This window comes from Oncorhynchus mykiss, chromosome 8, assembly GCF_013265735.2.
Source record: "Oncorhynchus mykiss isolate Arlee chromosome 8, USDA_OmykA_1.1, whole genome shotgun sequence".
Taxonomy (NCBI): domain Eukaryota; kingdom Metazoa; phylum Chordata; class Actinopteri; order Salmoniformes; family Salmonidae; genus Oncorhynchus; species Oncorhynchus mykiss.
This window is the reverse complement of record NC_048572.1, coordinates 88,451,830-88,472,450: the sequence shown is the minus strand read 5'-3', so window position 1 is coordinate 88,472,450 and position 20,621 is coordinate 88,451,830. Positions and strand designations below refer to the sequence as shown.

Sequence of the window (20,621 nt, the reverse complement as noted above, 5' to 3'; positions counted from 1 at the left end):
ATGGAAATGCAACCTATGAATGTAGACCAGGTTATCCCAAACTGGGGTACATGGAAATGCAACCTATGAATATAGACCAGGTTATCCCAAACTGGGGTACATGGAAATGCAACCTATGAATGTAGACCAGGTTATCCCAAACTGGGGTACATGGAAATGCAACCTATGAATGTAGACCAGGTTATCCCAAACTGGGGTACATGGAAATGCAACCTATGAATGTAGACCAGGTTATCCCAAACTGGGGTACACGGAAATGCAGCCCATGAATGTAGACCAGGTTATCCCAAACTGGGGTACATGGAAATGCAACCTATGAATGTAGACCAGGTTATCCCAAACTGGGGTACATGGAAATGCAACCTATGAATGTAGACCAGGTTATCCCAAACTGGGGTACATGGAAATGCAACCTATGAATGTAGACCAGGTTATCCCAAACTGGGGTACATGGAAATGCAACCTATGAATGTAGACCAGGTTATCCCAAACTGGGGTACATGGAAATGCAACCTATGAATGTAGACCAGGTTATCCCAAACTGGGGTACATGGAAATGCAACCTATGAATGTAGACCAGGTTATCCCAAACTGGGGTACATGGAAATGCAACCTATGAATGTAGACCAGGTTATCCCAAACTGGGGTACATGGAAATGCAACCTATGAATGTAGACCAGGTTATCCCAAACTGGGGTACATGGAAATGCAACCTATGAATGTAGACCAGGTTATCCCAAACTGGGGTACATGGGAATGCAACCTATGAATGTAGACCAGGTTATCCCAAACTGGGGTACATGGAAATGCAACCCATGAATGTAGACCAGGTTATCCCAAACTGGGGTACATGGAAATGCAGCCCATGAATGTAGACCAGGTTATCCCAAACTGGGGTACATGGAAATGCAACCTATGAATGTAGACCAGGTTATCCCAAACTGGGGTACATGGAAATGCAACCTATGAATGTAGACCAGGTTATCCCAAACTGGGGTACATGGAAATGCAACCTATGAATATAGACCAGGTTATCCCAAACTGGGGTACATGGAAATGCAACCTATGAATGTAGACCAGGTTATCCCAAACTGGGGTACATGGAAATGCAACCTATGAATGTAGACCAGGTTATCCCAAACTGGGGTACATGGAAATGCAACCTATGAATGTAGACCAGGTTATCCCAAACTGGGGTACACGGAAATGCAGCCCATGAATGTAGACCAGGTTATCCCAAACTGGGGTACATGGAAATGCAACCTATGAATGTAGACCAGGTTATCCCAAACTGGGGTACATGGAAATGCAACCTATGAATGTAGACCAGGTTATCCCAAACTGGGGTACATGGAAATGCAACCTATGAATGTAGACCAGGTTATCCCAAACTGGGGTACATGGAAATGCAACCTATGAATGTAGACCAGGTTATCCCAAACTGGGGTACATGGAAATGCAACCTATGAAATTAGACCAGGTTATCCCAAACTGGGGTACATGGAAATGCAACCTATGAATGTAGACCAGGTTATCCCAAACTGGGGTACATGGAAATGCAACCTATGAATGTAGACCAGGTTATCCCAAACTGGGGTACATGGAAATGCAACCTATGAATGTAGACCAGGTTATCCCAAACTGGGGTACATGGAAATGCAACCTATGAATGTAGACCAGGTTATCCCAAACTGGGGTACATGGAAATGCAACCTATGAATGTAGACCAGGTTATCCCAAACTGGGGACACGGAAATGCAACCTATGAAATTAGACCAGGTTATCCCAAACTGGGGTACATGGAAATGCAACCTATGAATGTAGACCAGGTTATCCCAAACTGGGGACATGGAAATGCAACCTATGAATGTAGACCAGGTTATCCCAAACTGGGGTACATGGAAATGCAACCTATGAATGTAGACCAGGTTATCCCAAACTGGGGTACATGGAAATGCAGCCTATGAATTTAGACCAGGTTATCCCAAACTGGGGTACATGGAAATGCAACCTATGAATGTAGACCAGGTTATCCCAAACTGGGGACATGGAAATGCAACCTATGAATGTAGACCAGGTTATCCCAAACTGGGGACATGGAAATGCAACCTATGAATGTAGACCAGGTTATCCCAAACTGGGGACATGGAAATGCAACCTATGAATGTAGACCAGGTTATCCCAAACTGGGGTACATGGAAATGCAACCTATGAATGTAGACCAGGTTATCCCAAACTGGGGTACATGGAAATGCAACCTATGAATGTAGACCAGGTTATCCCAAACTGGGGTACACGGAAATGCAACCTATGAATGTAGACCAGGTTATCCCAAACTGGGGTACATGGAAATGCAACCTATGAATGTAGACCAGGTTATCCCAAACTGGGGTACATGGAAATGCAACCTATGAATGTAGACCAGGTTATCCCAAACTGGGGTACATGGAAATGCAACCTATGAATGTAGACCAGGTTATCCCAAACTGGGGTACATGGAAATGCAACCTATGAATGTAGACCAGGTTATCCCAAACTGGGGTACATGGAAATGCAACCTATGAATGTAGACCAGGTTATCCCAAACTGGGGTACATGGAAATGCAACCTATGAATGTAGACCAGGTTATCCCAAACTGGGGTACACGGAAATGCAGCCTATGAATGTAGACCAGGTTATCCCAAACTGGGGTACATGGACATGCAACCCATGAATGTAGACCAGGTTATCCCAAACTGGGGTACATGGAAATGCAACCTATGAATGTAGACCAGGTTATCCCAAACTGGGGTACATGGAAATGCAACCTATGAATGTAGACCAGGTTATCCCAAACTGGGGTACATGGAAATGCAACCTATGAATGTAGACCAGGTTATCCCAAACTGGGGTACATGGAAATGCAACCTATGAATGTAGACCAGGTTATCCCAAACTGGGGTACATGGAAATGCAGCCTATGAATGTAGACCAGGTTATCCCAAACTGGGGTACATGGAAATGCAGCCCATGAATGTAGACCAGGTTATCCCAAACTGGGGTACATGGAAATACTGTACTTTTCTTTTTACTTTTTTTTTGCTTCACATTTTCAAACTGTTCATTTATATTTTTCAACAGGGATATAGCCTCGTTTCACTGCCAAAAATAAAATTAAACCATCTAATGTTCAGCAAAATAACAACACGATGTCAAATACAGGTAGCCTAGTCAAAATAATTAATATGCAATCATTAACCGTTACTCATCCAATCACATTAACCGTTACTCATCCAATCACATTAACCGTTACTCATCCAATCACATTAACCGTTACTCATCCAATCACATTAACCGTTACTCATCCAATCACATTAACCGTTACTCTCTCGTGGGAATTCCACTAACAGTCTGTATGTAGCCAAACGTAGCTGCTGCTCATGTTGGTATCTGTACTGATGGTGCAAAAGCCATGACAGGGAGACATAGTTGAGTGGTAACGCGCGTGTAAGCAGTTGCTCCCGACGTCACTTGGGTACACTGCAGAATCCACCGAGAGGCTCTTGGGTACACTGCAGCATCCACCGAGAGGCTCTTGGGTACACTGCAGAATCCACCGAGAGGCTCTTGGGTAGACTGCAGCATCCACCGAGAGGCTCTTGGGTACACTGCAGCATCCACCGAGAGGCTCTTGGGTACACTGCAGCATCCACCAAGAGGCTCTTGGGTAGACTGCAGCATCCACCGAGAGGCTCTTGGGTAGACTGCAGCATCCCCCTAGAGACTCTTGGGTACACTGCAGCATCCCCCTAGAGGCTCTTGGGTACACTGCAGCATCCCCCTAGAGGCTCTTGGGTACACTGCAGCATCCCCCTAGAGGCTCTTGGGTACACTGCAGCATCCCCCTAGAGGCTCTTGGGTACACTGCAGCATCCACCGAGAGGCTCTTGGGTACACTGCAGCATCCACCGAGATGCTCTTGGGTACACTGCAGCATCCACCGAGAGGCTCTTGGGTACACTGCAGCATCCACCAAGAGGCTCTTGGGTAGACTGCAGCATCCACCGAGAGGCTCTTGGGTAGACTGCAGCATCCCCCTAGAGACTCTTGGGTACACTGCAGCATCCCCCTAGAGGCTCTTGGGTACACTGCAGCATCCCCCTAGAGGCTCTTGGGTACACTGCAGCATCCCCCTAGAGGCTCTTGGGTACACTGCAGCATCCACCGAGAGGCTCTTGGGTACACTGCAGCATCCCCCTAGAGACTTTTGGGTACACTGCAGCATCCCCCTAGAGGCTCTTGGGTAGACTGCAGCATCCCCCTAGAGACTCTTGGGTACACTGCAGCATCCCCCTAGAGGCTCTTGGGTACACTGCAGCATCCACCGAGAGACTCTTGGGTACACTGCAGCATCCACCGAGAGGCTCTTGGGTACACTGCAGCATCCCCCTAGAGGCTCTTGGGTACACTGCAGCATCCCCCTAGAGACTCTTGGGTACACTGCAGCATCCACCGAGAGACTCTTGGGTACACTGCAGCATCCACCGAGAGACTCTTGGGTACACTACAGCATCCACCGAGAGGCTCTTGGGTACACTGCAGCATCCACCGAGAGGCTCTTGCTGCCAAGGGAATGCCTGACAGCTTGAAATATGTTTTGAACACCACAGTGAAAACCACAGTGAAAATGCTTAACTTTGTTAAAGCAAGGCCCCTGAACTCTCGTGTATTTCTTTCTTAATTTGTCTGCACTATGCAATGATATCGGCAGCGACCATGTAACGCTTTTACAACATACAGAAGTGCGCTGATTATTAAGGGGCAAAGTATTGACACTTATTTTTGAATTGAGAGACGAGCTTAAAGTTTTTCTTTACTGACCATAATTTTCACTTGTCTGACCGCTTGCATGATGACGAGTTTCTCACACGACTGGCCTATCTGGGTGATGTTTTGTCTCGCCTGAATGATCTCAATCTAGGATTACAGGGACTCTCCACAACTATATTCAATGTGCGGGACAAAATTGAGGCTATGGTTCAGAGGTCGGAGCTCTTCTCTGTCTGCATTAACAAGGACAACACACAGGTCTTTCCATCATTGTTAAAAAAAAATTGTGTGTAAATGATGTCAAGCTTACGGACCATGTCAAATGTGATAGAGGGAAGCACCTGAGTGAACTGGGTGCGCAATTACGCAGGTACTTCCCTGAAACGGACGACACAAACAACTGGATTCCTTATCCCTTTCATGCCCTGCCTCCAGTCCACTTGTTCAGGGGCAGAACCACAGATTTTCACCTTGTCCGCTCGGGGGATCCAATCTTGCAACCACATACATATGTGAGAGTAGATTCTCGTCCACTTACCGAGCCTCATCAAAATTGCAACAAAATTGGATTTTCACAGAACCGCTTGAATCAGAAGCCACTGCCAGGTTTCTGGATTGGGCTGCGCTCAGAGTATCCTGCCTTGGAAAATCGTTGTTAAGACACTGAAGCCCTTTGCAACCACGTAGTTAGGTGAGAGAGTCACTAGCATGAAAACTAAATACAGGCACAGACTGTGTGGAAAATGATTTAAGACTGAGACTCTCTCCAATACAACCCAACATTGCAGAGTTATGTGCATCCTTTCAAGCACACCCTTCTCATTAACCTGTGGTGAGTTATTCACCATTTTAGATGAACAAAGGTTTTATATGTAAGATGTGTAAGATTGTTAAATAAATATCAAAATGATTGATTATTATTATATTATTATTTGTGCTCTGGTCCTATAAGAGCTCTTTGTCACTTCTCACGAGCCGGGTTGTCACAAAAACTCACACTCATCAGTTTAAAACATGTATTGTATAGTGTGTGTGTGTGTGTGTGTGTGTGGCAAGCTTACAATGATGGCAAAACACAACATTTGAGAGTGCGCTGACCCTGGTACTAGAGGGGGTACAGCTGGAGGTTGAATGTTTGAAGTCACTGTTCCATCATGATGTAGTCCTATAACCTCACTACGGTAAGACAGCCTGTTCCTCATCAGACAGTCACACACACACACACACACTATGTTTAATGGGTACAGAATCACGATAGGACGATGGTCGATATCGCCCAACCTTAGAGTGCGTGTGTGTGTGTGTGTGTGTGTGCGTGTGCGTGTGTGTGTGCGTGTGTGCGTGCGTGCGTGCGTGCGTCTGTGTGTGTGTGTGTCTCTCATGAATCTAAACACCATCTCCCTCTCCAGACTGGTACACCAGGATGGAAGCCTGGCTGACATCACCATGCTCAGCATCTCTTCTGGAGAAGGAGTGATACGAGCAGACGACAAGAAAGAGAAGAAGGAGAAGGAGGGAACCCTGGTGGTGGTGATGCAGGAGAAAGAGGGAGGGATGAAGCAGAAAGGAGGACCCCATCAGTCTATAGACCTGCGTCAGTCATTCGGAAAGTCGTTTGAGTTGCATCAGTCGTTCCAGAAGTCGTTTGAGTCCAGTGCAGGGTCGGGCGGGAGTGGCCACTGCAGTGTGGGAACTGAGCCAGATCCCTCCACAGAAAACACTACCTCAGGTACACAGAACACCGTCAGGGCGGCAGGTAGACTAGAGGTTAGAGGCAGGTAGACTAGAGGGGCGGCAGGTAGACTAGTGGGGCGGCAGGTAGACTAGTGGTTAGAGGCAGGTAGACTAGAGGGGCGGCAGGTAGACTAGAGGTTAGAGGCAGGTAGACTAGTGGGGCGGCAGGTAGACTAGAGGTTAGAGGCAGGTAGACTAGTGGGGCGGCAGTTAGACTAGTGGTTAGAGGCAGGTAGACTAGTCATTAGAGGCAGGTAGACTAGTCGTTAGAGGCAGGTAGACTAGTGGTTAGAGGCAGGTAGACTATTGGGGCGGCAGGTAGACTAGAGGTTAGAGGCAGGTAGACTAGTGGGGCGGCAGTTAGACTAGTGGTTAGAGGCAGGTAGACTAGTCATTAGAGGCAGGTAGACTAGTCGTTAGAGGCAGGTAGACTAGTGGTTAGAGGCAGGTAGACTTTTGGGGCGGCAGGTAGACTAGAGGTTAGAGGCAGGTAGACTAGTGGGGCGGCAGGTAGACTAGAGGTTAGAGGCAGGTAGACTAGTGGGGCGGCAGGTAGACTAGAGGTTAGAGGCAGGTAGACTAGTGGGGCGGCAGGTAGACTAGAGGTTAGAGGCAGGTAGACTAGTGGGGCGGCAGTTAGACTAGTGGTTAGAGGCAGGTAGACTAGTCATTGGCGGCAGGTAGACTAGAGGTTAGAGGCAGGTAGACTAGAGGGGCGGCAGGTAGACTAGTGGGGCGGCAGGTAGACTAGTGGTTAGAGGCAGGTAGACTAGAGGGGCGGCAGGTAGACTAGAGGTTAGAGGCAGGTAGACTAGTGGGGCGGCAGGTAGACTAGAGGTTAGAGGCAGGTAGACTAGTGGGGCGGCAGTTAGACTAGTGGTTAGAGGCAGGTAGACTAGTCATTAGAGGCAGGTAGACTAGTCGTTAGAGGCAGGTAGACTAGTGGTTAGAGGCAGGTAGACTATTGGGGCGGCAGGTAGACTAGAGGTTAGAGGCAGGTAGACTAGTGGGGCGGCAGTTAGACTAGTGGTTAGAGGCAGGTAGACTAGTCATTAGAGGCAGGTAGACTAGTCGTTAGAGGCAGGTAGACTAGTGGTTAGAGGCAGGTAGACTTTTGGGGCGGCAGGTAGACTAGAGGTTAGAGGCAGGTAGACTAGTGGGGCGGCAGGTAGACTAGAGGTTAGAGACAGGTAGACTAGTGGGGCGGCAGGTAGACTAGAGGTTAGAGGCAGGTAGACTAGTGGGGCGGCAGGTAGACTAGAGGTTAGAGGCAGGTAGACTAGTGGGGCGGCAGTTAGACTAGTGGTTAGAGGCAGGTAGACTAGTCATTAGAGGCAGGTAGACTAGTCGTTAGAGGCAGGTAGACTAGTGGTTAGAGGCAGGTAGACTATTGGGGCGGCAGGTAGACTAGAGGTTAGAGGCAGGTAGACTAGTGGGGCGGCAGTTAGACTAGTGGTTAGAGGCAGGTAGACTAGTCGTTAGAGGCAGGTAGACTAGTGGTTAGAGGCAGGTAGACTATTGGGGCGGCAGGTAGACTAGAGGTTAGAGGCAGGTAGACTAGTGTGGCGGCAGGTAGACTAGTCGTTAGAGGCAGGTAGACTAGTGTGGAGGCATGTAGACTAGTGGTTAGAGGCAGGTAGACTAGTGGTTAGAGGCAGGTAGACTAGCGGGGCGGCAGGTAGACTAGCGGGGCGGCAGGTAGACTAGTGGGGAGGCAGGTAGACTAGTGGGAGGCAGGTAGACTATTGGGGCGGCAGGTAGACTAGTGGGGAGGCAGGTAGACTAGCGGGGAGGCAGGTAGACTAGTGGGGAGGCAGGTAGACTAGTGGTTAGAGGCAGGTAGACTAGCGGGGAGGCAGGTAGACTAGTGTGACGGCAGGTAGACTAGTGTGGCGGCAGGTAGACTAGTGTGGCGGCAGGTAGACTAGTGGTTAGAGGCAGGTAGACTAGCGGGGAGGCAGGTAGACTAGTGTGACGGCAGGTAGACTAGTGGTTAGAGGCAGGTAGACTAGCGGGGAGGCAGGTAGACTAGTGGGGCGGCAGGTAGACTAGCGGGGAGGCAGGTAGACTAGTGTGGCGGCAGGTAGACTAGTGTGGCGGCAGGTAGACTAGCGGGGCGGCAGGTAGACTAGTGTGACGGCAGGTAGACTAGTGTGGCGGCAGGTAGACTAGTGTGGCGGCAGGTAGACTAGCGGGGCGGCAGGTAGACTAGTGTGACGGCAGGTAGACTAGTGTGACGGCAGGTAGACTAGTGTGGCGGCAGGTAGACTAGTGTGACGGCAGGTAGACTAGTGTGGCGGCAGGTAGACTAGTGTGACGGCAGGTAGACTAGTGTGGCGGCAGGTAGACTAGTGTGGCGGCAGGTAGACTAGTGTGACGGCAGGTAGACTAGTGTGACGGCAGGTAGACTAGTGGGGCGGCAGGTAGACTAGTGGGGCGGCAGGTAGACTAGTGGGGCGGCAGGTAGACTAGTGGGGCGGCAGGTAGACTAGTGTGGCGGCAGGTAGACTAGTGTGACGGCAGGTAGACTAGTGTGACGGCAGGTAGACTAGTGTGGCGGCAGGTAGACTAGCGGGGCGGCAGGTAGACTAGTGTGGCGGCAGGTAGACTAGTGGGGAGGCAGGTAGACTAGTGGGGGGGCAGGTAGACTAGCGAGGAGGCAGGTAGACTAGAGGTTAGAGGCAGGTAGACTAGTGGGGCGGCAGGTAGACTAGAGGTTAGAGGCAGGTAAACTAGTGGGGCGGCAGGTAGACTAGAGGTTAGAGGCAGGTAGACTAGTGGGGCGGCAGGTAGACTAGAGGTTAGAGTTAGGTAGACTAGCGGGCGGCAGGTAGACTAGTGGTTAGAGGCAAGTAGACTAGTGGTTAGAGGCAGGTAGACTAGTGGGGCGGCAGGTAGACTAGCGGGGAGGCAGGTAGACTAGTGGGGCGGCAGGTGGACTAGAGGTTAGAGGCAGGTAGACTAGAGGTTAGAGGCAGGTAGACTAGAGGTTAGAGACAGGTAGACTAGCGGGGAGGCAGGTAGACTAGAGGGGCGGCAGGTGGACTAGAGGGGCGGCAGGTGGACTAGAGGTTAGAGGCAGGTAGACTAGTGGGGAGGCAGGTAGACTAGCGGGGAGGCAGGTAGACTAGAGGGGCGGCAGGTGGACTAGAGGTTAGAGGCAGGTAGACTAGTGGGGCTGCAAGTAGACTAGTGGTTAGAGGCAGGTAGACTAGTCGTTAGAGGCAGGTAGACTAGTCGTTAGAGGCAGTTAGACTAGTGGTTAGAGGCAGGTAGACTAGTGGGGCGGCAGTTAGACTAGAGGTTAGAGGCAGGTAGACTAGTGGGGCGGCTGGTAGACTAGCGGGGCGGCAGGTAGACTAGTGGGGCGGCAGGTAGACTAGTGGTTAGAGGCAGGTAGACTAGCGGGGCGGCAGGTAGACTAGTCGTTAGAGGCAGGTAGACTAGCGGGGAGTTAGGTAGACTATTGGGGCGGCAGGTAGACTATTGGGGCGGCAGGTAGACTAGCGGGGCGGCAGGTAGACTAGTGGGGCGGCAGGTAGACTATTGGGGCGGCAGGTAGACTAGCGGGGCAGCAGGTAGACTAGTGGGGAGGCAGGTAGACTATTGGGGCGGCAGGTAGACTAGTAGGGCGGCAGGTAGACTAGCGGGGCGGCAGGTAGCCTAGTTGGGCGGCAGGTAGACTCGCGGGCGGCAGGTAGACTAGTCGTTAGAGGTAGGTAGACTAGCGGGGCGGCAGGTAGACTCGTGGGGAGGCAGGTAGACTAGCTGGGCGGCAGGTAGACTAGCGGGGCGGCAGGTAGACTAGTGGGGAGGCAGGTAGACTAGTCGTTAGAGGCAGGTAGACTAGTCGTTAGAGGCAGGTAGACTAGTCGTTAGAGGCAGTTAGACTAGTGGTTAGAGGCAGGTAGACTAGTGGGGCGGCAGTTAGACTAGAGGTTAGAGGCAGGTAGACTAGTGGGGCGGCTGGTAGACTAGCGGGGCGGCAGGTAGACTAGTGGGGCGGCAGGTAGACTAGTGGTTAGAGGCAGGTAGACTAGCGGGGCGGCAGGTAGACTAGTCGTTAGAGGCAGGTAGACTAGCGGGGAGTTAGGTAGACTATTGGGGCGGCAGGTAGACTATTGGGGCGGCAGGTAGACTAGCGGGGCGGCAGGTAGACTAGTGGGGCGGCAGGTAGACTATTGGGGCGGCAGGTAGACTAGCGGGGCAGCAGGTAGACTAGTGGGGAGGCAGGTAGACTATTGGGGCGGCAGGTAGACTAGTAGGGCGGCAGGTAGACTAGCGGGGCGGCAGGTAGCCTAGTTGGGCGGCAGGTAGACTCGCGGGCGGCAGGTAGACTAGTCGTTAGAGGTAGGTAGACTAGCGGGGCGGCAGGTAGACTCGTGGGGAGGCAGGTAGACTAGCTGGGCGGCAGGTAGACTAGCGGGGCGGCAGGTAGACTAGTGGGGAGGCAGGTAGACTAGTCGTTAGAGGCAGGTAGACTAGTCGTTAGAGGCAGGTAGACTAGTGGGGAGGCAGGTAGACTAGTCGTTAGAGGCAGGTAGACTAGTGGGGAGGCAGGTAGACTAGTCGTTAGAGGCAGGTAGACTAGTGGGGAGGCAGGTAGACTAGTCGTTAGAGGCAGGTAGACTAGTGGGGAGGCAGGTAGACTAGTCGTTAGAGGCAGGTAGACTAGCGGGGCGGCAGGTAGACTAGCGGGGAGGCAGGTAGACTAGCCGTTAGAGGCAGGTAGACTAGTCTTTAGAGGCAGGTAGACTAGTCTTTAGAGGCAGGTAGACTAGCGGGGCGGCAGGTAGACTAGCGGGGCGGCAGGTAGACTAGTGTGTCGGCAGGTAGACTAGTTTGGCGGCAGGTAGACTAGTGGGTAGGCAGGTAGACTATTGGGGCGGCAGGTAGACTAGTGGGGCGGCAGGTAGACTAGTGTGTCGGCAGGTAGACTAGTTTGGCGGCAGGTAGACTAGTGTGGCGGCAGGTAGACTAGTGGGGAGGCAGGTAGACTAGTTGGGAGGCAGGTAGACTAGTTGGGAGGCAGGTAGACTAGTGGGGAGGCAGGTAGACTAGCGGGGAGGCAGGTAGACTAGTGGTTAGAGGCAGGTAGACTAGTGGGGCGGCAGGTAGTCTAGTTGGGAGGCAGGTAGACTAGTTGGGAGGCAGGTAGACTAGTGGGGCGGCAGGTAGACTAGCGGGGCGGCAGGTAGACTAGAGGTTAGAGGCAGGTAGACTAGATGTTAGAGGCAGGTAGACTAGCGGGGAGGAAGGTAGACTAGAGGTTAGAGGCAGGTAGACTAGTGGGGAGGCAGGTAGACTAGTGGTTAGAGGCAGGTAGACTAGCGGGGAGGTAGGTAGACTAGCGGGGCGGCAGGTAGACTAGTGGTTAGAGGCAGGTAGACTAGTGGTTAGAGGCAGGTAGACTAGTGGTTAGAGGCAGGTAGACTAGTGGGGAGGCAGGTAGACTAGCGGGGAGGCAGGTAGACTAGTGGTTAGAGGCAGGTAGACTAGCGGGGAGGCAGGTAGCTGACTGGCTGACTGATATTCTGACTGACTGACTGATTGACTGACTGACTGACTAACTGACTGATTGACTGATATTCTGACTGACTGACTGATTGACTGACTGGCTGACTGACTGATTGACTAACTGATTGGATAACTGAGTGACTGACTGGCTGACTGATTGACTGGCTGACTAATTGACTGACTGACTGATTAACTAGCTGACTGACTGTTTGACTGACTGATTGGATAACTGGCTGACTCATTGCCTGATTGACTGATTGATGGAGTGACTGACTGACTAAGTGATTGACTGACTGATTGACCAACTGGCTGACTGATTGACTGACTGGCTGATTGATTGACTGACAGATTGGCTACCAGACTGACTGGTTGACTGACTGACTGGCTGACTGATTGACTGACTATTGGTTGACTAACTTATTGACTGACGGATTAACTGGTTGACTGACTGACTGACTTCTGGCTGACTGACTGACAAGATTGACTGACGGATTGGCTAACTGGCTGACTGGTTGACTGACTGACTGGCTGACTGATTGTCAGACTGACTACTGGTTGACTGACTTATTGACTGACGATTAACTGGCTGACTGACTGACAAGATTGACTGACTGACTGACTGACTGACTGGCTGACTATTGGCTGACTGACTGACTGGCTGACTGACTGCTTCCTGTCTCGTCCTGTTCCTGTCAGACCTAAAGAATAAATGGCACCTGGTGGTGGACCGTCTGACTGTGCTGTTCCTCAAGTTCCTGGAATATTTCCACAAGCTGCAGCTCTTCATCTGGTGGCTCCTAGAGATACACATCATCAAGATCGTCTCTTCGTATATCATACTGGTCTCTGTCAAGGAGGTAAGGGCTGGGGGTTTGAGCCCAGCTGCCCTGCTTGCTACAAAACTGTGTTAAGGCAGCTGAGCTACCGCCTAGGCATTACACTAACAATTGAATACTTATCACCCAAACTACCTCTGTTTCAGTTGTTCCTAACAACAATCATTGTCCACTCTTGGAGTTTGTGTTTTTAGTAGTGATCTTTTCATAAAGCTAGTAGTGGTACAGACACTAAACCTAACTGTTTCTCCTCTCTGGCAGGTGTCCTTGTTCAACTACGTGTTCATGGCGTGCTGGGCCTTCGCTCTACCCTTCAGTCAGTTCAGACCCCTGGCCTCCAGTATCTGTACAGTCTGGACCTGTGTTATCATCGTCTGTAAGATGTTGTACCAGCTGGAATCTATACAACCTGCCTCTTACTCCAAGAACTGCTCCATGGTGAGTAGGGTAGGTCGGTGGGTAGAATGGTTGGTTGGATGATAAATGGTTGGTTGGATTGTTGATGGAATGGTTGGTTTGTTTGTTGATGGAATGGTTGGTTGGTTGGTTGCTTGATGGAATGGTTGGTTTGTTGGTTGTTTGATGGAATGGTTGGTTGATGGAATGGTTGGTTGGTTGGTTGGTTTGTTGATGGAATGGTTGGTTGATGGAATGGTTGGTTGGTTGATTGATGGAAAGGTTGGTTGGTTGATGGAATGGTTTGTTTGTTGGTTGGTTGATGGAATGGTTGGTTGGTTGACAGAATGGTTGGCTGGTTGATAGAATGGTTGGTTGATTGGCTGATGGTTGGTTGGTTGGTGGGATGGTTGATGGAATGGTTGGCTGGTTGACAGAATGGTTTGCTGGTTGGTTGTTTGGGTGGTTGGTTGATGGAGGGTTGGTTGATTTGATTTATTTTTATTTTTTTTGAATTTTACTCCTTTTTCCCCCCAATTTCGTGGTATCCAATTGTTGGTTGGTTGGTTTGTTGATGGAATGGTTGGTTTGTTTGTTGATGGAATGGTTGGTTGGTTGGTTGCTTGATGGAATGGTTGGTTTGTTGGTTGTTTGATGGAATGGTTGGTTGATGGAATGGTTGGTTGTTTGGTTGGTTTGTTGATGGAATGGTTGGTTGATGGAATGGTTGGTTGGTTGATTGATGGAAAGGTTGGTTGGTTGATGGAATGGTTTGTTTGTTGGTTGGTTGATGGAATGGTTGGTTGGTTGACAGAATGGTTGGCTGGTTGATAGAATGGTTGGTTGATTGGCTGATGGTTGGTTGGTTGGTGGGATGGTTGATGGAATGGTTGGCTGGTTGACAGAATGGTTTGCTGGTTGGTTGTTTGGGTGGTTGGTTGATGGAGGGTTGGTTGATTTGATTTATTTTTATTTTTTTTGAATTTTACTCCTTTTTCTCCCCAATTTCGTGGTATCCAATTGTTGTAGTAGCTACTATCTTGTCTCATTGCTACAACTCCCGTACGGGCTCGGGAGAGACGAAGGCTGAATGTCATGCGTCCTCCGATACACAAACCAACCAGCCGTACTGCTTCTTAACACAGCGCGCATCCAACCCGGAAGCCAGCCGCACCGTGCACCTGGCAACCTTGGCTAGCGCGCACTGCGCCCGGCCCGCCACAGGAGTCGCTGGTGCGCGATGAGACAAGGAGATCCCTACCGACCAATCCCTCCCTAACCCGGACGACGCTAGGCCAATTGCGACCTCCCGGTCGCGGCCGGTTACGACAGAGCCTGGGCGCGAACCCAGGGACTCTGATGGCACAGCTGGCGCTGCAGTACAGCGCCCTTAACCACTGCGCCACCCGGGAGGTCAGAGGGTTGATTGATGGAAAGGTTGGTTGGTTGATGGAATGGTTTGTTTGTTGGTTGGTTGATGGAATGGTTGGTTGGTTGACAGAATGGTTGGCTGGTTGATAGAATGGTTGGCTGGTTGATAGAATGGTTGGTTGATTGGTTGATGGAAGGGTGGGTTGGTTGATGGAATGGTTGGTTGGTTGGTTGATGGAATGGTTGGTTGGCTGATGGAAAGGTTGGTTGGTGGGATGGTTGATGGAATGGTTGGCTGGTTGACAGAATGGTTTGCTGGTTGATCAACTGGTCGGTTGGTTGTTGGAATGGTTGGTTGGTTGATGGAATGGCTGGTTGGTTGATTGATTGAATGGTTGGTTGGTTAATGAAATGGTTGGTTGATGGAAAGATTGGTTGGTTGATGGAATGGTTGGTTGGTAAATGGAATGGTTGGTTGGTTAATTCATTGGTTGGTTGGTTGACGGAATGGCTGGTTGGTTGATGGAATGATTTGCTGGTTGATAGAATTCTTGGTTGGTTGATGGAATGGTTTGCTGTTGGTTGACGGAATGGTTGGTTGGTTGATTGAATGGCTGGTTGGTTGGTTGGTTGATGGAATGGTTGGCTGGTTGATGGAATGGTCGGTTGGTTAATGGAATGGTTGGTTGGTTGATGGAAAGTTTGGTTGGTTGATGGAATGGTTTACTGGTTGGTTGGTTGGTTGGTTGATGGAATGATTGGTTGGTTTTTTGGTTGGTTGATCAAATGTTTGGTTGGTTGATGGAATGGTTGGTTGGTAGGTGGAATGGTTGGTTGGTTGGTCGGTTGGTTTATGGAATGGTTGGCTGGTTGGTTGGTTGGTTGGTTGATGGAATGATTGGTTGGTTGTTTGGTTTGTTGATCAAATGTTTGGTTGGTTGATGGAATGGTTGGTTGGTAGGTGGAATGGTTGGTTGGTTGGTCGGTTGGTTTATGGAATGGTTGGCTGGTTGATAGATTTTTTAAAATTTCTGTGTCTCAAATCTATGCCGAAGCCTTGGCCAAAGATATTTGAACGTATGTATTCAAACGTATGGAGATAGATACCAATATGTAACTGTCACTATGAACATTTTATGTTTTGGACTGACTTCGTCTTCTGGGTTGTTCGTAAGGGCACTTACAAAAGCCCAGGGTCGTTTAAATATGGTTTGACTGTTCTGACTCCTGTTTTGACTCCTCGTCCTCCCCAGCCAATGAACTACACAGACAAACAGAGAGAAGAGATGAAAGACTCTCTGCTGTACAAGGAGCCAGTAGACCCTTCCAACTGGGTCGGACTCAACAAATTCAACCCTCTACTGGAGAACCTTAGGGTGAGGAGACACTAACCGATCACGTTTACTTATAAAACAAGACATCTATATTGTATAGTAGTATAGCATCACTTTGGGACATGCAAACATAGGAAATAGTTCTCAAATAAGATAGAAAACTCATACACTGAGTTTTTCATGAATCTGCCATTGATACATCTCGGAACCCATGACATTTTGAGAGACTCACCTTTGATTATCTGTCTGGCAGGACCAGCCTGTGAATCAGGACCAGTCTCTGAGTCAGGGCTAGAAGAACCAGTCTCTGAGTCAGGGCTAGAAGGACCAGTCTCTGAGTCAAGGCTAGATGGACCAGTCTCTGAGTCAAGGCTAGAAGGACCAGTCTCTGAGTCAGGGCTAGAAGGACCAGTCTCTGAGTCAAGGCTAGAAGGACCAGTCTCTGAGTCAAGGCTAGAAGGACCAGTCTTTGAGTCAGGGCTAGAAGGACCAGTCTCTGAGTCGGTGCTAGAAGGACCAGTCTCTGAGTCAGGGCTAGAAGGACGAGTCTCTGAGTCGGTGCTAGAAGGACCAGTCTCTAAATCAAGGCTAGAAGGACCAGTCTCTGAGTCGGTGCTAGAAGGACCAGTCTCTTAGTTAGGGCTAGAAGGACCAGTCTCTGAGTCAGTGCTAGAAGGACCAGTCTCTGAGTCGGTGCTAGAAGGACCAGTCTCTGAATCAGGGCTAGAAGGACCAGTCTCTATGTCAAGGCTAGAAGGACCAGTCTCTGAGTTGGTGCTAGAAGGACCAGTCTCTGAGTCAGGGCTAGAAGGACCAGTCTCTGAGTCAGGGCTAGAAGGACCAGCCTTTGAGTCAGGGCTAGAAGGACCAGTCTCTGAGTCAGGGCTAGAAGGACCAGTCTCTGAGTCAAGGCTAGAAGGACCAGTCTCTGAGTTGGTGCTAGATGGACCAGTCTCTGAGTTGGTGCTAGAAGGACCGGTCTCTGAGTCGGTATTAGAAGGACCAGTCTCTGAGTCGGTGCTAGAAGGACCAGTCTCTGAGTCAAGGCTATACTAAATATCTACCTCTATCAACTGAGTCAGTACTGCAAAAATAACAAACAATTTATTTGAAATGTACATCAAAGATCTATTCTGTTACTTCACTGTTTCTTTTTCCTCCTCCAGAACAACCTGCTGATGTTGGCCATGCTGGCGTTTGAGGTGACCATCTACCGTCACCAGCTGTACTACAGGCTGAGGAACAAGCTCACCGCGCCCGCCGCTCGCATCATCTTCCATGACATCACGCGGCAACACCTCGACAACGGCATCGTCAACTGTGCCAAGTACTTCATCAACTACTTCTTCTACAAGTTCGGGCTGGAGGTAGGTAGAAACCATTATATTCAGAGAGATCACAAGGGGCTGGAGGTAGGTAGAAACCATTATATTCAGAGAGATCACATGGGCTGGAGGTAGGCAGAAACCATTATATTCAGAGAGATCACATGGGCTGGAGGTAGGTAGGAACCATTATATTCAGAGAGATCACATGGGCTGGAGGTAGGCAGAAACCATTATATTCAGAGAGATCCTTTGGGCTAAACTTCACACACACTCTCTCTCTCTCTCTCTCTACCTCTTACTCCCTGTTCTAGACATGCTTCCTACTGGCGGTGAATGTGATTGGCCAGCGTATGGACTTCTATGCTGTGCTGCATGCCTTCTCTCTGATAGCCGTGATGTACAGACGTAGGAGGAAAGCTATAGCTGAGATCTGGCCTAAATACTGTTGTTTCCAGGCCTGTATTCTAACCTGGCAGTACTTTGTGTGCATTGGGATACCACCTGCAGCTTGCAAAGGTATGTGTGTGTGTGTGTGTGTGTGTGTGGGGGGGGGGGGGGGGGGGGGGGGGGGGGTGTGTATGTAGACTACATGACCAAAAACATGTGTACACATGCTCGTCGAACATCCCATTGGAGTTGGTTCTCATGGGTATTAATATCAGGTGGTAGCCCCCCTTTGCTGCTATAACAGTCTCCACTCTTCTGGGAAGGCTTTCCACTAGATGTTGTTACATTGCTGCTATAACAGCCTCCACTCTTCTGGGAAGGCTTTCCACTAGATGTAGGAACATTGCTGCTATAACAGCCTCCACTCTTCTGGGGAGGCTTTCCACTAGATGTTGGAACATTGCTGTGGGGACTTGCTTCCATTCAGCCACAAGAGCATTAGTGAGGTTGTGCACTGATGTTGGGAGATTAGGCCTGGCTCACAGTTGTCGTTCTAATTCATCCCAAAGGTGTTCGATCAGGGCTCTGAGGTCAGGGCTCTGTGCAGGCCATTCAAGTTCTACCACAATGATCTCGACAAACCATTTCTGTATGGACCTCTCTTTGTGCACGGGGGCATTGTCATGTTGATCTAAGAAAGGGCCTTTCCCAAAACTGTTGCAACAATGTTAGAAGCACAGAATCATCTAGAATTTCATTGTATGCTGTAGTGTTAGGATTTCCCTTCACTGGATCTAAAACAGACCCAGACCATTATTCCTCCTCCATCCACATTCGGGCAGTTAGCTTTCTCCTGGGATCCGCCAAACCCAGATTCGTCCGTCGGTTTCCACTGCTCCAGAGTCCAATGGTGGCGAGCTTTACACCACTCCAGCCGACGCATGACATTGAGCATGGTGATCTTAGACTTGTGTGCGGCTGCTCTGCCATGGAAACCCATTTCATGAAGCTCCAGGTGAACAGTTCTTGTGCTGAAGTTGCTTCCAGAGGCAGTTTTGGAACTCGGTAGTGAGCAGCTTCAGCACTCGGAGGTCCCGTTCTGTGAGCTTATGGGGCCTACCACTTTGCGGCTAATCCGTTGTTGCTCTTAGACGTTTCCACTTCACAATAACAGCACTTACCGTTGACCGGGGGGCAGCTCTAGCAGGGCAGAAATTTGCCGAACTGCCTTGTTGCAGAGGTGACGTTCTTTGGACGGTGCCACGTTGAAAGTCACCGAGCTCTTCAGTACGGGCCGTTCTACTGACAATGTTTTGTCTATGTCTGTGTGCTCGATTTTATACACCAATCAGCAACGGGTGTGGCTGAAAAAGCCCGAATCCACTAATTTGAAGGGGTGTCCACATACTGCTGTATATATGGTGTTTGTTGCATTATAGAGTTTACATGTAATTTGCTTGTTTAAGTGTTTGTTAGGTTGTTTTTTTTAAACCTTTATTTAACTAGGCAAGTCAGTTAATAAGAACAAACGACCTTCCGGTTACTAGTCCAACGCTCTAACCACTAGGCTACCCTGCCACCCTAGTGTGTGAAATGTATGTGATTCTCTTATATTTTAATATAATTTGTTGTTGTTGTTGTTGTTGTTGTTGCTCTCTATCCCTTCAGACTACCCATGGAGGTTCCCTAACTCTGCAATGGACTCCAACGTCATCAAGTGGCTTTATTTCCCTGACTTCCACACCAACCCCAACCCAATCTTTCTCGTCTGTATGTATCATATTGTTCTGTTGGACTATTAAGGATCGATATGGACAGGGTTGGATAGAATTGATTATATTGCCTATCTATATCTATCTACATTTTTAGTTAAACACTAGTTTGCTATGTAGCTTAAATCTGCTTTTCTAAGTCCTCTCCTTCCTACCTCCTCTCCTCTCTCCTCCTCGCCTCTTTCCTCCTCTCTTCCACTCCTCTCTAGATGACTTCATGCTCCTCTTCTCTTACGCTCATCTCTAGATGACTTCATGCTCCTCCTCTCCTCTCTAGATGACTTCATGCTCCTCCTCTCCTCCTCTCCTCTCTAGATGACTTCATGCTCCTCCTCTCTCCTCATCTCTAGATGACTTCATGCTCCTCCTCTCTTCCGCTCCTCTCTAGATGACTTCATGCTCCTCCTCTCTCCTCCTCTCTAGATGACTTCATGCTCCTCCTCTCCTCCTCTCATCTCTAGATGACTTCATGCTCCTCCTCTCTCCTCCTCTCTAGATGACTTCATGCTCCTCCTCTCTCCTCCTCTCTTCCGCTCCTCTCTAGATGACTTCATGCTCCTCCTCTCATCTCTTGATGACTTCATGTTCCTCCTCTCTCCTCCTCTCTAGATGACTTCATGCTCCTCCTCTCTCCTCCTCTCTAGATGACTTCATGCTCCTCCTCTCATCTCTAGATGACTTCATGCTCCTCCTCTCTCCTCCTCTCTAGATGACTTCATGCTCCTCCTCTCTCCTCATCTCTAGATGACTTCATGCTCCTCCTCTCTTCCGCTCCTCTCTAGATGACTTCATGCTCCTCCTCTCTCCTCCTCTCTAGATGACTTCATGCTCCTCCTCTCCTCCTCTCATCTCTAGATGACTTCATGCTCCTCCTCTCTCCTCCTCTCTAGATGACTTCATGCTCCTCCTCTCTCCTCCTCTCTAGATGACTTCATGCTCCTCCTCTCTTCCGCTCCTCTCTAGATGACTTCATGCTCCTCCTCTCCTCCTCTCCTCTCTAGATGACTTCATGCTCCTCCTCTCTCCTCCTCTCTAGATGACTTCATGCTCCTCCTCTCTCCTCCTCTCTAGATGACTTCATGCTCCTCCTCTCTCCTCCTCTCTAGATGACTTCATGCTCCTCCTCTGCGCCTCAC

General features: G+C 49.7%; 1 protein-coding gene across 1 annotated transcript in view; it reads left to right on the top strand.

Annotated features, from left to right (window-relative positions):
- Positions 1-20,621, top strand: part of LOC110531049 (piezo-type mechanosensitive ion channel component 2) — a 191,056-nt gene that overhangs the window by 98,542 nt on the left and 71,893 nt on the right. The window contains exons 21-28 of the mRNA XM_036986896.1: positions 6,220-6,539; positions 12,758-12,918; positions 13,159-13,335; positions 15,918-16,040; positions 17,165-17,365; positions 17,638-17,842; positions 19,382-19,483; positions 20,592-20,621. The exon at positions 20,592-20,621 is cut by the window's right edge and continues 136 nt beyond it. Coding sequence (XP_036842791.1) covers positions 6,220-6,539; positions 12,758-12,918; positions 13,159-13,335; positions 15,918-16,040; positions 17,165-17,365; positions 17,638-17,842; positions 19,382-19,483; positions 20,592-20,621 — 1,319 coding nt within the window. The remainder of the gene's footprint in view (positions 1-6,219; positions 6,540-12,757; positions 12,919-13,158; positions 13,336-15,917; positions 16,041-17,164; positions 17,366-17,637; positions 17,843-19,381; positions 19,484-20,591) is intronic.